Source organism: Castanea sativa, chromosome 7 (genome assembly GCF_040712315.1).
Source record: "Castanea sativa cultivar Marrone di Chiusa Pesio chromosome 7, ASM4071231v1".
NCBI lineage: Eukaryota > Viridiplantae > Streptophyta > Magnoliopsida > Fagales > Fagaceae > Castanea > Castanea sativa.
Genome location: NC_134019.1, coordinates 19,793,977 through 19,815,065, shown reverse-complemented (window position 1 = coordinate 19,815,065; position 21,089 = coordinate 19,793,977). Strand labels below are relative to the sequence as shown.

Genomic DNA, 21,089 nt, shown 5'->3' with positions numbered 1-21,089 from the left:
TGTTGAGTGTTGTAGTTTGGATTGGATTCCATCCACGATGCAATTTTTTTTTACACAACACATGTTCATGCATTCCCATGTATTGTTCTTCCATTTTCTCTTACTCTTCTAAATGTATGTGTTTCTCTCTCTACTTTAGTTTTCTTAACTATGGCACCCAAAGCATAGAAATCTGTTCCTTCTAAAAATCTCATCTCGTGTTCTGCTTATACTTCTTCTATTCCTCCTCAACTCCGGTTCCGTGACTCTAATAGCCATAAGGAATTCAAAGAGTACTTTTCTAGTTGGGCTATTCACTTAGATCGTTAGGTCATCCTATCTGATTTTTCAGATACTATGGTATCTAGATCGTTTAGATCATGTGGATAGGAGTTCCTATGCGAACGATGAGTTACCTATCCTAACATGTTTATAAACGAGTTTTACTCCAATATACATAATGTTGATACTTCCATACCTAGGTTCTTTGCATAGTTTTGTGGTACATGTATAGTTGTTACACCAAAGCTTATCTTTGATGTACGCCAAGTTCCTAGAGTAGACAATCCTAACTACCCAGCCTCTCCTATGCTTAGAGCTCTCTCTAGAGATGTTTCAGCTTCTCACTTTTTTGAGCATTCTACATCCTAGGGACACAAACTTAGTTTTGTTACCCATGACCTTGCTAAAGATCCACAAATCACTAACATGGTGTTGATGTTTATTCTTACTCCACGTTCTCACTATAAGACCATCACTAAGCCTCATGCTCGTTTTCTTTATTCTCTACTAGATGGTCTATCCATAGACATTCCCTCTTGCATGATTCTATCCATTCTAGATACGTTTCGTGTCATTGCGAGTCATGATAAACTCATCTTTCCTTCCTTTATCAAGTGCATTCTTATTCACGCAAGTGTTTCTATTCCTTCCTCTTTCCACTTCTCTATTATGGGTGCTATAGGTAAGGAATCTCTAGTTAGGAGCATTCTCAGCTGGTCGCTAAGACCAAGCGTCCACGAGTTGATACTACTCGTGCTCAGCAAGAGGAAGCAGCGTTTTGTGCTACAAAGGATGCTGCCTATACTCACCGTCCCTCTACTTCATCTGCTTCATCTTCTTCTTCCTCTTCTAGAGTAGAGGCTACCTTACCTGCTATCCTTGATCAACTCCAGCTTGTTCGTGATGCCATTGGAGAGATTCAAGATACTTAGGCTGCTCATGGTGATCATCTTAACCAAATTTCTGATGAGATGAGTTAGATGAACACCAAGATTGGATGTATAGTTCACCGTCAGTCTCAACTTGGTGGGTTTGCTCTCTTTTCAGAGCGTGAGTCTTCGAATGCTCCTTCAAATAGTGGAGATGATGATGATGCTTTTGGATCTTCCTATGATGATGAGATGACTTCCTCACAGTGATTTACCCTTTGTCCATCATGACAAAAGGGGGAAGTAGCTATGAGAGTAGTTAGACATAGTTGATAAGGGGAGAGTTAGGTAGTTTTGATGGAGATAGTGAGGATTTTGATGTATAGTATAGGTGTTATCTCCCTACTTGTATCTTTTGGTTTTGTAACCATTTTACATACATTATGCTTATTAATGATATAAATATATATATATATATATATATATATATATAATGATGATGTATGTTTCCTTTCTTCTCTATTTTAGCCTTAAATTTTGTAGAACTTTTAAGAGAATTCATACAAAATTTTATGGTTCTTTTCTTTTCTATCTTCTCACATGTGTTGTCTCTTTTCTCACCTCTTACACATGTTTCTTGATTTAAATAACTTGTCTATTTTTCACACATGATGCCTTGATGGATCTTGTTTAGTTTTTCATTGCAAAATCTTATTCATATATTGATCTATATTCTTGCAAAGTTTTTTAAGAGTTCCAAGTATTAGAGTGGAATTATTTTTATGAGTAAATCATGAGCATACTATATTCTAACACATTTAATGTACTCTTGTGGTTTTCTCACGAATTTCCAAAGAAGAAAGATTGTTAGGGTCATATTTTTCATGTGTTGGCATATCCTTTGACAAAACGCATTTTACTTGTAATTGGGTAGTTCTCAGTGGATTCTAGAATATCATGAAGTTTGTTTCTTAGCTATAACAAGTGCTATTATTGAAGATATGAAGACTAGATGTTGGAGGTCGGATGAGATGGAAGTTGAAACCTAATGGGGAGTTGGACATCTAGTCATATTATAACAAATTGCAGGATTCCCTCTCAGTTGTCTTTCCTTAGAAAGGTATTTGGAGAGTAAAGGCACCTAGACAAGTTTCTTTTTTTGTTTGGTGTGTAGCTTGGAATAAGATCCTAACGAGTGATAACTTGAGATTGAGAAGATTGAATTTTGTAGACTGGTGCATTATGTGTCGACATTGTGGAGAGATGGTAGACCACTTACTTCTTCATTGTGAAATGGCTCATTGGTTGTAGAGTTTTGCCTTAGCAACTTTTGGTTTGTCTTGGGTTATTCCTAGATCGATCCAGGATTTGCTTTTTCGCTAGTGGAATTGGTTGGGGAAACACTTGTCTCAGAGTTGGAACTTAATTCTGTTGTGCATCCTATGGTGTATTGGGAAGAAACGGAATCGGCGGACTTTCGAGGATTTGGACAGTTCTGGTGATCAGGCTGGCTTCTTTTAGTGGGACTCTTTTTGATTGGTCTCAGGCCTAAGAACTCACGACTAGTGATTCTCTCACTTCTTTTCTTAGTTCTCTTTCTCCTTTGTAATTTATTTGTTATCTGGTTTTCTATTATGTTTTCTCTTTGTTTTTCTTCTTGAATTTTTTGGGTCTGCTCTATGTTTTTCATGCATAGAGTAGCCGTTCGTATATATAACATTCTTACTTATCAAAAAAGAAAACAAGTGAGAAAAGCTAAAAATAGTGAACCTTGACACAAGCTCGATACAAGGCTTTTATCAAGAATTAATGAAGAACCTAGATACCTCTTGATCTATCGAGCTTCGCAGATCCAGTATTTTCAGATATGTTTTTCAGCCCGTGATGATTTGGACTTCTAGGGTTTCGTTCACTAAACTTCTAGGGGATATAAAAGGTCTATTTTAAAGTCATCATAATACACAAAGACTCAATTAGAGAAACTATACACTTATTATGAAGCTCCTGCGTTCTTATGCGCCTTAGGATTTTGTGACCAAATGCTTCCTTCTCTACAAGGGCATTGAAGAACTTTGCATCCAACAACAAGTTTCAAGTTGCAAGGAATTAGTCACTTACTAAGATCCATGCAAAAGGTAGAAGTCACTACAAAATCAAGACCAACTCGAGATTGGTGTAAGGATTCATCTGCAGGTTATTACTTTGGGATAGGCTAGGTTTGGAGTAAGATTTCTTGTACTTGTAATCTCTTGATTTTGATTAGTGATTCTTGGGAGTGTTGACCTAAAAATCAACCGATGAGATTTTGCCTTGTGAGAGGTTTTCCCCATTAGTCTACAAATCACCATGTCAATTTACTTTCCGCTGCACTTTAGACTATTTGATAATTTGTTCATGCCTCCTTGATTTTGTATGTAATTTGACCTAATTAATCAACTTGGTTAATTGAATTAATTAATTGGGTCAATCTAGAACCCAACACTATTAATATAGACTCTTAAAATTGTGGGTAACTTTTTTCTTTTTGAGAGGAAAATTTGTGGGTTGCCTATATCCACTAATTCAACTTTTAGTGATTTTGGATTTCAGTAAATTTTTCAAGTGATAAATGCAAATCTTCCTTTATCATATTTTAAAAAAATATGATTTTTTTTTTCCAAATATGAAATTTATTAATCTAAATAATTATTAACAAGAATTTTTTATTATAATGTTTTTATATGGAACTATTTATTCTATTATTTAAAGAAAATATAATGTGGCAAGATTCTAATGAAGAATTTTAATGTAGAATAAAATTTAAAATCAATTAAAAATATATTACAATAATGACTTTAAAATTGTAAGGACTCAAAAACTTATGCAATAAAATTTTATAGGGTCAACCAAAAGTTAAACTCCTCTGAAATGCACAAGAAAATATGATATTTTTTCTCTATTTATTGTGTAAATAAGAAATTTGAATATTATGATAGTTATTAACTAGCATTTATTATGATTTTGTTTGTTTTTTTTTAGAATAATAAGTATTTGTAACACACACACACACACATGGGAAGAGGGGAGAAGGTTTTTAAAGAAACTTACAGTAGTGCATATCCAAAAAGGTCTAACTTTTGGATATACAGCATAGACTTTAAACCTCTTCAACTCACTCATTTTCCAATGTGGGGTTAACACACTTTTTTTCTTTTCTTTTGAGAATACTAAGTATTTGTAACACACACACACGAGGAGAAAGGAGAAGGTTTTTAAAGAAACTTACATTGGTATATATCCAAAAGAGCCTAATTATATTCTATAATTATATATTTATTATGATCCTATTTATATAGGAACTAAATATTGTATCATTTAAAGAGAATGACAAAGTTTGACTACAAACTTGATTGCAGACTAAAGTTTCAAATTCCTCCAAGACACTGACATGTGTTATTATTTGCACACGACTCACTTAACCACACTTAACCCAACCAATACTTGTCATGGGCATTGCACACATGTTAGCTTCTTAGAAGAAGTTGAAGTCTAAGTTTGCAACTAAGTTTATGGTCAAACTTTTTCCTAAAGAGAATAAGATTACAAAATTTAATTAAAATATTAACATTTAAAATTGAAAGGCCTCAAAAACTTATATGACACAATATTACGAAGTCAGCCAAAAGCTAAACTTCGGTTTTATATACATAGTAGATTATACATTGGTCATGGAATGCATGAAAATTTTAACAAATTTTTTTTTCTTCCTTTTTTTTAATATAAAATTTGACAATTATAAGATGTTAATCAAAAGTCAAAAGTTTTTGATTTTATATTATATTATATCATAGATTTGTAATTTAAAAGGAAGGTCTAAATATATCATTGAATTTAAAATCAACTGACAAATATATTAGAATAATGATATCTCAAAAGTTCTTGTAACAAAATTATAAGATGTTAATCAAAAGTTAAAAGTTTTCTATTTTTATATTATATTATATTATAGATTTGTAATTTTCCATGTTCAACTCTCTGTATCTCCTTTTAATTTCAAACTGTATTCTTTTTTCTTTTTTTATAGAGAAAAAATTTCCATACTAGTTCTAGTTAAAAAATCTATAAAAAAAAGAAAAAAGAAAAGGAAAACCATTTTTCTTGCAAAGACTAAAAACATTTAATTAAGTAACTTCCTCTATTTCTCTTAACTTACCTTCATTTAATTAGAAGAATAAAATCTACATTCATAAGGAAGAGGGAAACACTTTTGCAGCAATGAAAAATGTATGAAGAAAGTGTTAGTTTGCACAATCTCCATATCATTTGATATGGCTACAGAAACGATCTGAATGATAATAAATAAAATGACATATAAAAAGTTCAAGTTAGTAGTCCAATTCAAAGCTTTTGATGAAAGTAGCTGGGTACTCCAATGAAAATCATTTTACCTCTTATAACTTTGAAATAAGTTGTTGCTTAGATTGTATATATGAGATTACCTTGGAAAATTAACTCAAGCAATCCAAAATAAGATTTTTTTTCCTCATTGAGATTAATTTATCAAATTCTATCAAATAGTAAATTAGGGGGAAGGGATGCAGAAAAAAAAAAAGAGACATTTGTAGTCAGATTTCTTTAGTAATAGTTACTGAAAAAATAAAAGATTTCTTAAGGACTTTATAAAGGAAAGGGAAGGTTTACTTTAAAATATTAATAGAAAACGAAATTGGAAAATAAAGTTAAAAAAAAATAAGTGTTGCACGAAAAATTGTTGAAATTCAAAGTTACCAATACATGTTACTAATATTCTCTGTATGAATTTAATAGGCTTTGATAACTTTTCCTAGGTGAGATGTCTCATTATGAGTTATAGGATGATGTATCAATTTATCACTCTAATGATGTACAATTAGATCATACTTGGACGTATCTTACTCTTAGTCCAAAAGTGATCTCAGTCTTATGCTACCTCATATTATGTGTGCAGCCGTAGATGTTAGGTCTCCCCTATGAGTTGTTAAGCTTTTAATTTGAAATTGTTAATAATAATAGTAAGGTCATAATTAATTTTGTATAAAAGTGATTTTTCCACATTAAAATGAAGGTAAGTAGGCAGGTGTGATATTCTCTATGAATAAGGATGGTCACATTAGCCTTTTTGTGTAGTTTGAGAGTTGGTAAAGAAAATATGTGAGTAAATGCGAATGCACCATTAGAATGTATTGCAGTCTTGGGAGTTTAAGAGTTGGACTCGAAAGTTTGTAATCAATATCATTAATAGTGGATTTAATATGGATTTAAGCAAATTTGAATTGAACAGTGTTAAAATTTCATGTCTTATGGTACTTGTTATTTTATTATTTCGTGTGCTTTAGACAGGAAATTAGTATTAGAGTTATTGGTAATTGGGATCCTTGAGAGGTGAATGCAAAGTTTAAGGTAGAATCCATTAATTAACAAAATTAATGTTGTTACAAGTCAAAGAAGCCTTGTTGCAACAAAAATTGATTAGGGGGCTATATAGAAGATTAAAGAAATCAATCACCATGGCTGGCGATAAACAAAAGAATCTGAAATGAGGACATTTACTACTATTTATTTGAGTTTTGTACCAAAAGTAAGTATAATGCTATGAATGAAAATTCTTAACAAGAATTATGAAAAAATATAAAGAAGATAGTATGTCAAAGTTTTTTATTTTTTTTTATTTTATTTAATTTAAAAAGTGTATTTAAAGAAAGAAGAAAGAGTAGTATTAGTTGTGCAAGGAGAAAGGTAATAATATTAGGGTGATACAGATACCCCAAATTCTCTAGATTCGATTTAATGTGTATTGCATAGGCCTGTGTTGAATTCCGTATTGGATATTTACTGGTTCAATCTAAGTTATGTAAGTGATTACAAGGAGCTTTAATTGTATCTTGATCAGATTTTTTTAAGTATAGCACAGATGTAACTAGAGGTCTCTTTGGGTTGTAACAAATGGTATCAAAGCCAACTTGGTAATACCATGTGATTTAGGGATACTACATTGCAACAAGTAAGAATTTAAGCGGGAGAGATTGTGATACCCCAAATTATGTGGATTGGATGAGATGAGAATGTTGCATCAAGATGCATTGACTGATTGAATTTGCAATTTTATATGAAGTAGAGATGCATCAAATTGGGTTGGACGATGCTTATCTATTAGCTTTGAAAGCTGACGCTAACCTTGCTCAAAGTGGCGGAAAACATATGTTGATGTTTGAAGGCAAAAGCTCTCAAAGCGAAGAAAGTAACTCAAAACCTAAAATTTATTCTAAATATCAACCTATAAGTTAGTTCTAAAAGGTTGTGATGGTGGACAGATTGTCAATATGGTCGACAATCTTTTTCTTTTTATGTATGACCAAATTGGTCATCTTGCTAACTAATATCCAAAGAAAATCATAGATGTGTATGTGACTTCTGGACAAAGATAATGGCAAAAAGAGTTTGTTGATGATATCATTCAACCTGTATTTAATGATGATGGGGTGATGCAAAGTTAGGAGATTGAATTGAAGAAGGTGAATGCTAAGTGATCCATCAAATACTTGTAATTTTTAAAAATGACTCAAACGAGGATTGAATTAGTCATAGCATCTTCAAGTGCACATGCAAGTCCCATGGAAAGGTATTCCATTAACATTAATGGAATTTTTTTTTTTTGAGAACATCATTTCACAAGAAATGGTGGACAAGATTAAGTTGAGGATTGAACCCCATGAAAAGCCTTAATGAATAGTATGGTTTAAGAAAAAGGTAAAGAAGTAAAGGTAACTAGAAGATATCTTTGTTTCTTTTGAAATGGGAAATAATTGTAAAGATAAAGTTTGGTTTATATTGTTGCCATGGATGTTAGTCATCTCCTCCTTTGGTGTAGCCTTGGCAATATGATAGGCATGCTATCCATGATGGCCATAGAAATACTTATACCTTTAAAATTAGAAAGTTTGAATTTGTCCTTTTGCCAATTAAGAAGGAAAGAGCTCCTATATCTTTCAAAGAGGAGGGTAGTAATTTTCTTTTCTTTTTTTCAATTGTTATATAAGATAAAAAGTACTAGGGTGGTGTACATGTTGGTGGCTAAAGAAAAGAGAAAGCTTGTTAGTGTACTATATAACCTACCTAACAAAGCGCGCTATCTAAGTAATCTAAAGGAGCATGAATTATTGAATAGGCAAGTCATGGTCCTCGTGGAGATTTTGAAGAAGGGATATATTAGAGGAAACATGGCCCCTTGTGTAGTACCGACCTTACTCATGCCAAAGGAGGATGGCACTTAATAGATAATAGCCGCACCATTCTCCATCCTCATTAATGGAACTCTGTGTGGTTTCTTTGAAAGCTCTAGAGGTATAAGACAAGGTGATCCATTGTCCCCTTTGTTGCTTGTCATTGTTATGAATGCCTTTAGTAAAATGTTGGATAAGGCAGTGAGGGTCGGGCTCATGTTGGGTTTTAGGGTGGGTCCTACAAGTAACTCTTTACAGGTGACCCATCTTCTCTTCGCTGATGATACCCTGGTCTTATGCGATGCTGATCTTGGTCAAATTCTGTTTCTCCAGCTTGTGCTGTTTTAGTTTGAAGTAGTTTTTGGGCTGAAAATTAATATGGATAAGTCTGAATTGGTCCCTGTCGAATTGGTTCCAAATATAGTAGATATGGTAGATGTGCTAGGGTGCAAGCAAGGTTCCTTTCCAATGAAGTATCCAGGTCTTCCATTGGGTGCTAAGGTCAGAGATTGTTCTATTTGGAATCCAATTATTGAGAAGGTCGAGAGGAGGTTAGTAGGTTGGAAACGACTGTATCTCTCAAAAGGAGGTAAAATTACTCTTATTAAGAGTACTTTGTCCAATCTTCCCACTTATTTTCTCTCTCTTTTTCTTATCCCCGTGGCGGTTGCAAACCGTATTGAGCAACTTCAACAAAATTTTCTCTAGAGTGGTATGGGAGATGTTAAAAAAACTCACCTAGTGAAATGGACCACGGTTTGCACTCCTCTTCATTCTGGAGGTTTAGCTATTAGAAGTCTGAGAAGTTTTAATAAAGCCTTGTTTGGGAAGTGGTTATGGAAATTTGGGAATGAGTGACAAGCCTTGTGGAAGAGAGTGATAGGGGCAAAATATGGTTGTGAAGGGGGAGGTTGGTGCTCTCTTACCGTTATTGGCCCTCATGGTGTTAGTTTGTGGAAGTCTATTAGTCGTGGTTGGCCTTCCTTTATTCATCACATCCAATTTGAGGTTGGGGCTGGGTATACTATTAGATTCTGGCAGGATATTTGGTGTGGGGACATTTCTTTGTGTGTGCTCTATCCAAGACTTTTTTTTTCAAGTCGAAATAAGGAGGCTTCGGGGGCTGAGTTGATGAAGTTCTTGAATGGTGTTCTCTTTTGGGATCTAACTCTTAGAAGATACAGCGAAGATTAGGATTAGGAATCCTTCTACAATCTGATGTCTAGAATTTATGGAGCTTCTTTGAATGGAGTTGGGGACGATAAGATGTGTTGGAAACCTGCTATGGGAAAAGGTTTTGATGTTCATTCTTACTACCAGGTGCTGACTAGAAGTTACGATCAGTCCTTCCCTTGGAAGACTATTTGGAAGTCTAAGGTCCCCTCTAGAGTTGCTTTTTTTGTGTGGACTGCAGCTTTGGGGAAGATCTTGACTATTGATAATCTTAGGAAGCGGCAGATTTTGATTTTGGATTGGTGTTGTATGTGTAAAGGAAATGGGGAATCAGTTGACCACCTCCTCATCCATTGCTTTATTGCTTTTGATTTATGGTCTACGGTGTTTTCTCTGTTTGGCATTCATTGGGTTATGCCGAAAACAGTGGTGGAGCTGTTGGCTTGTTGGCAAGGAAAGTTTGGGAGGCATCGGAACTCTGCTATTTGGATGGTTGTGCCCCTTTGTTTGATGTGGAGCATTTGGAGGGAGAGGAATAACCGGCATTTTGAGGATTTAGAGATATTTGTTTCAGATCTCAAACTTTTCTTCCTTAAGTCTCTTCTGGATTGGGTTACAGTGTTTGGTTTTCGTTCTTTTTCTTCTATCCATGGTTTCATGGACTTTTGTACTTTATGCACTTGATTTGTTTTTGTCCTTGATGTATACTTCCTGTATACTCAGGTGACACCCCCTTCTTTCAATATATTTTTATTACTTATAAAAAAAAAAAAAAGAATTGATGACATGTTCAAAAGGAATTTATTTTCAATTAGGATCATAAAATACTTAAGTATATTAATAGTTACGCAAGTTTAAATCTGCACTATGCCAATTGGGTAGCTTCCTTATCAGCAATAAACTTTGTGTTTAAATTTGAAACATTAGTGGATAGTGAAGCCAAGTTGCCTATTCTCTTTTGTAAGGAACACAAAGGGTTATGGTTCCTTGATGATTCTTGATGATTGAGAAGCTATTAATTGGTGTCTAAGGCCTTAGAGTTTAGGTTTCTAGGGTTAAAGATAATTAAGGAGGTATTTAGGACTAATCTAGGGTTTTAGATGGATGGTTTAGGGTTTTATGGTTAAAGATAATTAAGGAGGTATTTAGGACTGATCTAGGGTTTTAGACGAATGGTGGATTGAATGAGTGATTGATGATTGCATGGGAATTTAACAACGATGAGTGAGTCACCATCTCCAATTCTTGAGACTTCTTCAAGGGAGACTCTGCCTCCAAGGAAAGAGAACTTGATAAGAACCAAAGCTCTTTGAGAAAAAGAGGCAATTTTGTACCGAATGCTATTTTAGTTTGGTTAAAGAGACTAAATACTTCAATACCGGTTAACACCAATATACCGTTTCAAGTTTATCATTATAAGTATATAAGATTTAAAATTCACATATTTTATAATTCCAATTATTAATCTAAGTTTATTAACCCATTGTATTAGCTCAAACGTGATTTATGACTTTTATTTATAATAATATTTTATTAAACTCAAAAACATAGTTTGTAGTCAGTGATGAAATTGAGCGTTTCATCTACGAATACTGTAACATGCCAACTACTATGATTTGTCTTGACCATGGAAGTTGAGACTTTTAGTTGATGTGTTAGTAGGTCTTAAGTGTGTAAGACACATTGAATTAAACTACTATGAGATTGATTATTCAATTAAAAACTGTCACCTGAATAATAAATCTCACAACTTCTATTTTATTTTCATAGACTCTCAATCCTGAGAGGATTGTAAACCCGATCATAAAATGTAGGTTGCTTTGATATATCAGGAGTGAAATCTAATCTAATAGTCAAAACCTCAATATGTTAAATAACCACATGAAGTGTTGAAAGAACACATATTCCTAGGATGGAATCCACAATCTCTTTCTATAGAGAATCGAATTATCCCTTTGAAATAAGTTTAATGGGAACCGATTATTCAAGGTACTAGGCCCCACCACTTTAGTAAAGAGTTGCTAAAATTTATATTTAATGAAATTAAATTTCATAAAATATATGAATAACTAAAAGATTAAATTGGAGACTTAATGAATAAAATTGTGATTTACAAAGTGATAGTTTATTATGACTTTATTCATTATGAATGTTTCTTGGAGGGTTCAAGTGATATTATATTAAAGTCTTGAGATATAATTTATTAATAAGATCTAAAGTACAATTATATTTCTATAATGGTACTTGTTATATAATTAACGATAACTTTGGTCTATCAAGAGTTCATGGAAGTCCCAAGCCCATTGGAGCTAAAGCCTTATTTGTCTCTTCGGTCCTATCCCGAAAGGCTAACCTAATTAAATAATTAGTTGTTTATTTAATAAGAGTTATTAAATAAAATAATTGCCTAGGAATTTAAAACGCACATACAATTAAAAGAAGAGATAATTGTTTTCTCTGTATCATCTCCTGAACAAATTTTTCCAAAAAATATAAAGAACATCTAGAAGAACTCAACATAGGGTAGTGGTGCTAGATATTGTATTATATGTTGGAAAATAATAGGTATTAGACAAAGAAACACAAGTATTAGGTGGTGGTGTTTGAATGGGGAAAACAATATGTATTTAAAGATAACATGATCAAAGAAGGCAAGTGAAATTTAGACAAATATGTTGATAAAATGTAGAATGAAATGACTAATTGTGTTCAAAGAGTGGTTAAAGACATAATTGAAAAATCGAAAGGATATGGGCGATTGACTAAGAAGACTTGGTGGTGGAATAAGGAGGTTCAAGTAGCAATTAGGTTAAAGAGATAGAGATATACAAGCCTACCTAGATGTAGACAATGCTGCTTATGAAAATTATAAAGTGATGAAAGAGGGAAGCAAAAAATGTTGTCCAAGAGGTTCAAGGTAAGGTGTATGATAAATTATATAGCAAGTTGGCAACAAAATATGGATAAAGAAAAATATCTAAAAACTCTAAGACGAGAAGAAATGAAAACAAGAGACATGAATGATGTATGGTGCATTAAATATGGAGATCAAAGCGTATTAGTAAAGAAAAAGTGCATTTAAGAGAGATGAATAAGTTAATTTGATTAACATTTTAATGATAACAATATTATATTGGAGAAAATTGAGTAACTCAAAGGAGAATAGAAACCGTAGATTTCTTCAAATAATTAGGGATGCATTAAGAATGATGAAAATGGGAAAGCCGTGGGATTGGGAGAAGTTGCGATTTAAGTTTAGAAGTATTTGGGTGATGTGGCTGTATTCTGGTTGACAAAATTTGTCAATAAGATCTTAAGTGGTAACAAATGCCTAGCGAGTGAAGGATAATTACTTTAATACCTACTTACTAGAACAAGGAGGATATTCAAAACTATACAAATTACTATGAAATTTAACTTATGAGTCACACTATAAAAAATTGGTAGAGAGTGACTAAATATTGATTAAGACATGAAACAACAATATTGGATAATCAATTTGGTTATATGTCATAATGATCTATCAAAGTAATCTATTTTCTTACTAAGACATCTAATGTAAAAATTTAGAAAGCCAGCAAAGATTTTAATATGATTTTTATCAACCTAGAGAAATTAAATGATAGGTATCTAAAATGGGAATGTGGTGGTTTTTGAAAATGAAATGAGTTTCTTTAGAGTATATTAAGTTGATTATAAATATATATATATATATATATATATATATATATATATATTTATATAACATAGTTGTAACTAGTGTGAGAACAAGTGGAGGCATCACAAGTGAGTTTCTTATATATCACTATGGAATTGCATCAAGAATTAACTTTACATCCATATCTCTTTACTAGTGATAAATGAGTTCACTAAATGGGTTCAAGAGAAATTCGTTGGTATCTAATTTATTATATAATCTTAGTGAATTAAACTAGATGATGAGTTAATGAAGAAATAGATACACTCTAGAATCTAAAGGTTTTTTATTAATAAGAATTATAACAAAGTACATGGAATATAGTATAAGCAAAAGATTAAAATAAAAATAGAAAAAGATGAAGGGGCGGTATGACTCAATGGTCAAGAGATATTAAAGAAATGAAATTATCTATATCTTGAATCAATAATTCATAAAGATGGGAAATTTGAAGATGATGTAAATTATAGGATAAGAGAAGAGTAGATGAAATGGATAAATGCATCAGAAGTATTGTATGATAGTAGAATTTTACCAAGTAAAAAGGAAAATTTTATAAGACAATTATAACACCATTTATCCTCTATGTTACTAAAAGTTATACCGTTAGGAAGCAACATATTCATAAAATGAGTATAACTCAAATGAGATGTTATGATGGATAAGGGGATACACAAAAAGATCGGATTGGAAATAAGGATTCGATTAAAGGTAGGGTAGCCCTTATTGATGTAATGATGAGGATAATTGGTTGAGATGGTTTAGTCATGTTTAGAGGAGAATGGTTAATACACCGGTAAAAAAGAACGAGTTGTTTCAAGTTAAGGGAACGAAAAAAGGGAAAGGAAGACCAAAATTAATATAAGTAGAGTAGTTTTTTTTAGAGAAAAAGGAAATACCAATTAAAGAAGTATCAGAGACATGACTTTAGACCAATAAGAATGGGGAAAAAATACATGTGTCTACTCTAACTAATCTAAAGAGCATCCATAGCCAATGTCAAAAATTTTTGGATTAAGGCTTAGCGGCTGCTATAGTTGATGTCCTCCGCCCCCAATTTAATATTAGCCTCACTACCTTTAACCAAAAGATACAATTCTACATACTTATTCATGCATTATATTACATTAAATGTTCCAACTTATCACTCACATGAAATCCTAGGGGTTAGGCCTAGTGATTCCTAAGTGTCAAGAGATCCATGAGCTTTTGAGTTTAAAGTTCCTAACCAACATCTTGGAAACCCCAAGAAATTCCGCCCCTATAATTACCCACTGTGTATGAGATGTATAAACTATATACGGGAGAATAGTCAAACAACCGTAGATCTCTATGAGGTGATTAGCAAACCCAAAAAAAAAAAAAGGCTTTTTACTCATGCTGCTAAGCAAGTTTTACAATTACTTTTTTTGGAAAATATTATTGTGCATGGAGCATCCCCTCTCGGACTGCCTTCAATTCCCTTCAGTGTGGGTGACAAATGCAGCTTGATTCTAGTGCAATCGAGTGTGTTTAAAGAGAATTTTTCCCCCTACTCCCATTTAGATTTAGTGATGATTTGGTCCATTATAGGAGGAGTTTTTTCTATGGTAATGAGACAGTACATGTTAGAAATGCAATTGCTAAGGGTAGCACTAAACACTAATTTTGAGGGCGATTAATGTTTCTGCTCTAGGAGGCTAATTGGGAGAGAGATTAGTGTTTTTGATATAGGAGACATGTAATATGTAGCCCATATGGACAAGGAAATATGCAAGCATATAAAATAATCTCTCCCAAAAACGGCAATGAAATTCTAAATCACAATTTAGAAGTTCTCTATTCTTTATGTACTATTGGACACATTCCAAAACTGTAATATTGCTCATTTGCTATAATAATTTATTCAACTATGACACTAACTATACTATATAGTATTGAATGTTGGGTTGTTAAAAAGCAATATATTTATAAAATGTGTGTAATTGAAATAAGAATATTAGGATGGATATGTACAAATATAAGGAAAGATAGAATTTGAAATGAGAAAATTTTATTAAAAGTAAGTGTGGCCCCTATTGTTGAAAGTTTGAGAGAGAGTATAGATGGTTTGGTCATATTCAAAGAAAAATGATTAATGCTCCAGTGAGAAGAAGTAAGTTGATATAAGTTGAGCGGATGAAAAAAGATATAGAAAACATAAAAAAATATCATTAACAAGAGTAGTTAAAAAGAATATAATATGTCAATTAAGGAAGTAATCAATAGTATGATTTCAGATAGAATAGAATAATAAAAAAGGATGCATGTTGTTGACGCTAGCTAGTCTATTGAGGATCCGTAATCGACCTTAAAATTTTGAGAGTAAGGCTTGGTTATTGTTATTGTTGTTATCGTTATATTGTTATAAATTTTATATAGGGCAGAATAATTTGTTTCTTTCTTCTTAATCAGGACTACTTGACAATCTCAATTTACAAATTGCACTGTTTGAACTTTCATCATGCACTCACAAAGCAAGTCTAATTAATGATGTTATTTCTTAGTAGAATAACACTACAACTAAGTTGATATTGACATGTACATAAGACTGTAGAAGATATGAAGAGTTTATTTATCGAGATCAGACCTATTGAAGAGGCTAATAATAAGGAAGTTGTATAACTTAAGGATATTGATAAGACAATATATCTATATATATATATATATATATATATATATATATATATATATATATATATATTTAATTTGGTGCTTCACGATAAAGATGTCTTTTAAAGCATGTAGTATTGTCCACTCTGCATTTCCATCTTTTTAAAGTTGTTCAGAGCTCTTTGTCTACTTCTTTTGAAATTTGTTTGCTGAAAATTGTTAATCACTCATTTTTGCGTTTGGAATCCCTAGCATCGGGTTTAATGTATACATAACCAATAGTGTTTCAATTGGCATATGTTACTCTAAATTAAGGTCATATAATTCATTTAGATTTGCATGATATTTTATGAAGAAATCCTTACAGTAATGCTACGTATAGATTACTCAGGATAACAAAAGTGGATTCAATCAGGCGGAAGTGCAAAAGCATAAAGACCACTAGGCATTATAGGCAGAGTTGAATTTGCTAATTGAAGCTTTACAATAAGCAAATGTAACTATAAAACTTGGGAGAAATATTATATTTAGATTACATATAAGCTAATACGCACTAATTAGCAATATTACAAGACACAATAACCGGCTTATAGAAGTTTAAAAAAAGTAGCAGCAACATACGCTAAACCCTTGAAGGTGATGTTAAAGTCTCTCTTTCTCCTTGACATAAGAATTCATTTTTTTATTTCTTTTGGTAGTAGCCATAAGATTTCATAGTACTTTTTTTTCTTTATTTAATATTACATAGTACAATTTTTTAATCACTTCTTGGGTTTGTTCAGTTTTTTTTCTTAGAAATGGTAAAATCCTAGTGAGTGCATGAACTAAACGAAAAAGGAATGGACAATGACATATTATTCTATAAATAGAAAAAGGGTTTTCTATAAGTAGAAAGATGTGTGCGAAAGGAAAAGAGAGAGAAACCTGGAGCTGGCGTAATCAAAGAGCTTTCCTGTGGCAGAAAAGACCATGAGAGCAATTTCAGCATCGCAGAGAGTTGAGAGCTCGTAAGCCTTCTTAAAAAGCCCCCTCCTCCTCTTTGAGAAAGTCACCTGCCTTGCCGTTGTGTTGTCAATCTTCTTAATCTGAATTTTCTTTCTCGTCATTTTTCCCGGGTAAGTGATCAGACCCTTTGCATCAAATCAAACCAAATTATATCAGTCCAAACTAGTACTTTATAAATAGTATAATAATTTAAAGTACAAATAGTATACTTAGAGAATAGTTCGAAAATAAATGTTAGAAATAAAAAATAAATCTGTACGGCAGTGGAATAATTATCTTTGATAGAATCTCAATCAAAGTATCAGATCAAAATCGTGTCCTAGAGATAGCAAATCTGAAGTCCTATGCATTACTAATCAATTTTGTAAATCATGAACAAAATTAAACACGAAAAACAAAAGACAAAAGAAGAAAAATGAAAGCAATAGTTAAATTAGTTTTTTTACTAAAAATAGAAAGAGAGTTAGGATAAATTATAGACAGAAGAATAGGGGATAAATTTTAAAATAAATAAATAAAAGATTCTTTAAAACTTAAAGAAATCAAAAACTGCACTTGCTCACCCCAAAAAAAGAAGTAAAATAAAAACAAAATCTAAGCAAACCTTCACACAAAATGTCATTTAATTGAGCAGATCTTTTACAAGTCTTGTGGTTATAAAAGAGAGCGAGGGGTATGTACTATGTACAAGAAAGGAAAAAAAGAAAAAGGAAAAGATTCCAGATGGGTTTTCCGTAAAAGAGAAAAAAGAGAGGCACTTTGCCAAATTTAGCCAAGAATCTGAAAGAGTGAAACCAACCCACGAAGAACGAAAGTAAGAAGAAGTGTTAAAAGCACTGTGAATGTGTACAGTAAAGAAGATTTTAAGAAGAAGAAGAACAGCAAACCCTACCTTAGCTATATAGTACATCTAAGCTCATTGAGTTCGCAAATTAATTGCAACGTATGGTGGGAGATGATAGGATTGGCCAGATTTTCTATTTTCATCTTTTGTCTTTCTTTGTTTCAAAGTTATTGTCTTTTTTAATTCTGCTGTTGCTGCTGACATCTCTCACAAAACCAGAAACGAAGCCACCAATCGTTTTAAGAGAGAGAAGGAGGGAATGACTTAGACCAATAGTTTTTAGAGAGAGACTGAGTGACTGAGACAGAAAGAACTAGGTTTATTTTTGGGGGGGGGGGCCATTACTATAAGTTCAAGAAAATTAAGATTCCATTTATGGCCGAGCAAAGGGGCTGTCTGCAATTTCAGAATTTGGTCATATAATACTTGGTGAAATTTTGGTAAAGGGAATTTAATGAACATTTGTGGGGCATTCTAGGCATATATATATAACCTACACGGCTATACTAAATTGCTTAGCAAAAAAAAATTATACTTAATTATTAATTTAAATATTACCTATGTTTGGCACGGGGCTTATAACTTTTAGCATACTTTCAGTAAAATATTTTCAACAAAATATTAAATAAATTGTTCCTAAATGAACATTTTAGTGTGTGATAGTCACTTTATACTTACAAGTTTTTGTGCAGTAGAGGATAAGAGTTGGGATTCAAGTTTCAAAAGGGAGATTCACACACATACACTTAGATTTGATTAAAGTATGATTTTTATCTTAGATCCATAAAAAAACGTATATATATAAATTATTAATATAAATAAAGATGAAATATTATTATGGTCTCAAATTTCATCAATTTTTTTGTTTTTCTTTTCTCAAACTTTACTAAAATTTATTTTTCGTCCCCAAGATTCACCCATAAAAATGCATGACTAGTATAGTAACCATGTAAATTTATACTGTCACTATTTATTTTATATTTAGTTTTTAGTTGTTTTACGTATTTTGAAAGTGAAGAAAAAGAGTGAATGGTAGTCATTATATGCGAGGAAAATGAAACAATAAAAGAATCAAGAATAATTGATATTTTAATTAAATGTATTGTAAAATAAATAATCTGATGTAGGTATTTTGAAAAGTAAATGAATAAACTAGAAAAAATAGGAGCCTGTTTGGTTGAGTTATTTAAACAACATAACACGTATTTTATAACATTTTTTCACCTACAGATATTTTTATAACACTTAAATAATGTTACTAGAACAATATTATTAAACGACCTCAAGTTCTTACATTAAAATAATAGAAATTTGTGCACAATTAATGCAAATGTTCTAAATTAAAAAAAAATTAATAGTTAGGGACAAAAATAGAGAAGAAAATTTTTCAATAGCTTAGAATAAAAAAGAAAAACTTTTTGAAGTTTAAAGGCATAAACTGAAGTATATTTAATAATTTTAGAACAAAAAAAACATTTTGATAGTTGAAAATCTTTTCAAATTTTAAAGATGAAAAATAAAATTCTAATAAAATTTAGATATTAAAATAATACTTTAACTTATAACTAATAGGGAAATATTAAAAAGTTTTATTTCTATTCATTATTTTATATGGTGAGGTTGCTTTCCGTACAAATGCCTGCCGACAGAAATCATGACATGTTTGTACCCTCGTACGCGTCATGTCTCCCACCCCTGTAATTCTTGTCATATTGCTTCTTTTTTAGGATTTCCCTTTCATGAATTTAATTTGAAAAATGCTAGGGACACTTTTGCACAACTTTATAATCGTGGTTAACTTGTGCAAAAGTTTGGTTTGTGTTTTTAAATAATTATTTTCAGTTTTTAAACAATATTTTACGTATTTTTATATATTTTTTCATCTACATATATTTTCACAAATATTTTCAAATAATAATTTTCAGTTTTTAAACATGTGTACTAAATGGGTCCTTAACATTTCTCTTTTGAGGGTCCATTTAGATACTGCTTATTTTGCTGAAAATTAAAAGCAATAAAAAAAATAATAAAAACGTTACTGTTTACGAGCCCAAAATTACTGTTCATGAACAATGAATAATACTATAAACCCAATCAACTGAAAAAAGTTACTATTTACGCACTTAACACTGTTTATAAGTCAAAATTTCTGTTCATAGACAATGAATAGTACCAAGTGCACCTTAATTTTGTACTTTTACTCTGCTACTTCTTCTTCTTCTTTTTTTTTTTTTTTAGATAAATAGTTAACTATAAGTATGCACTGACTGTACGATTCTTATTACCAAAAAAATAAAAAGACTACGATTCTTATCTTTTGTCAATGTTCTTAATAAGTTTCTTTCAGTGAGTTTTCTGGTCCAAATGCTACTTTCAATATTCTTCCCTCTTTTTTTGGGGAGCACCCAAAAAAAGAAAGGGTTATTTGAAATTTAACTTCTGTTTTTTTAAACCCCGCTATAATATGGCAGTTAAGAAGAACAGGTTAATTTCTAATTTCTTCTTCTTTTGTTTGATATTATCGTAGAAAAAAGCTAGATTTTTCTAATAGTCTTATTAGGTTAGTTTCATGCATGAGATTCGTAATAGTCTTATCACATAAATTAACAGCAAATTGAATATAACGCATATTAAATTGATTGCTATCAAAATGTAGTAATTAGATTAACAATGACTTCAAAATAATAATTTTGCTTTAAATAAAATCAAACATAATTGGTACTAAGGGTCCGATTGGATACAGTTTATTCTGTTGAAAACTCAAAACTCAAAACATTGTAGTAAAATATTTTTTAAATGTGTGAATAGTGCCGTGAGGCCCATGAACAGTGCTCTTTTGTCTCCGCACAGTAAATTCATGTGCATGAATAGTACTATTACTGTTCATACGTGCTAAAACAAACAAAACAAAACAAAACGTAAAATACACAAACGTGAGAGAAAAAATGTCGATCCAAATGCTACCTAACTGAAGTCTTGAAATAAGTAGGAAAAGGTTGGCGATGAGCATGGGACGGGACTTTTAAGAGTCTAGGTGAGTATTTTCTAGACGTACCTAGCCGTTAGGCCTCATAAGCACAATCGTCAACAGAACACCAAGTTTGAGATCTATGAGTGTATTAACCTATACCGTCCCTTGTTTTCGTTTTCTTTGGGCAAGCCTAAATTGAATCAAGAGGAGATTTCGTCTCATTTACTAGTTGTTTTATGAGGTTGTGCAAAATGTTGGCCTTATAAAGCCTTGACAGAAAGTTTAACAAAACATTCATAATAAAGAGAGGGAATGAAAATTTTTATTAGACAAAAGTTCAAACTCACAAACAAAGAGATCAAGATGCTACCGTGAGCATTCTTTACAACTTTTTCTCTTG

At 31.8% G+C, this 21,089-nt stretch overlaps 1 protein-coding gene across 2 annotated transcripts in view; it reads right to left on the bottom strand.

Moving 5' to 3' along the window:
* LOC142643052 (MADS-box protein SVP-like) overlaps positions 1-17,929 on the bottom strand; it is a 38,258-nt gene extending 20,329 nt beyond the window's left edge. Inside the window, exons 1-2 of one of the 2 annotated variants that reach the window (XM_075817585.1) lie at positions 17,767-17,929; positions 16,794-16,999 (exon numbers count right to left, since the gene is read on the bottom strand). In XM_075817585.1, coding sequence (XP_075673700.1) covers positions 16,794-16,999; positions 17,767-17,784 — 224 coding nt within the window. In that variant the 5' untranslated portion in view covers positions 17,785-17,929. The remainder of the gene's footprint in view (positions 1-16,793; positions 17,000-17,766) is intronic. The other variant, XM_075817584.1, reaches the window with a different exon arrangement.
* Between the last annotated feature and the right edge of the window lie 3,160 nt (positions 17,930-21,089).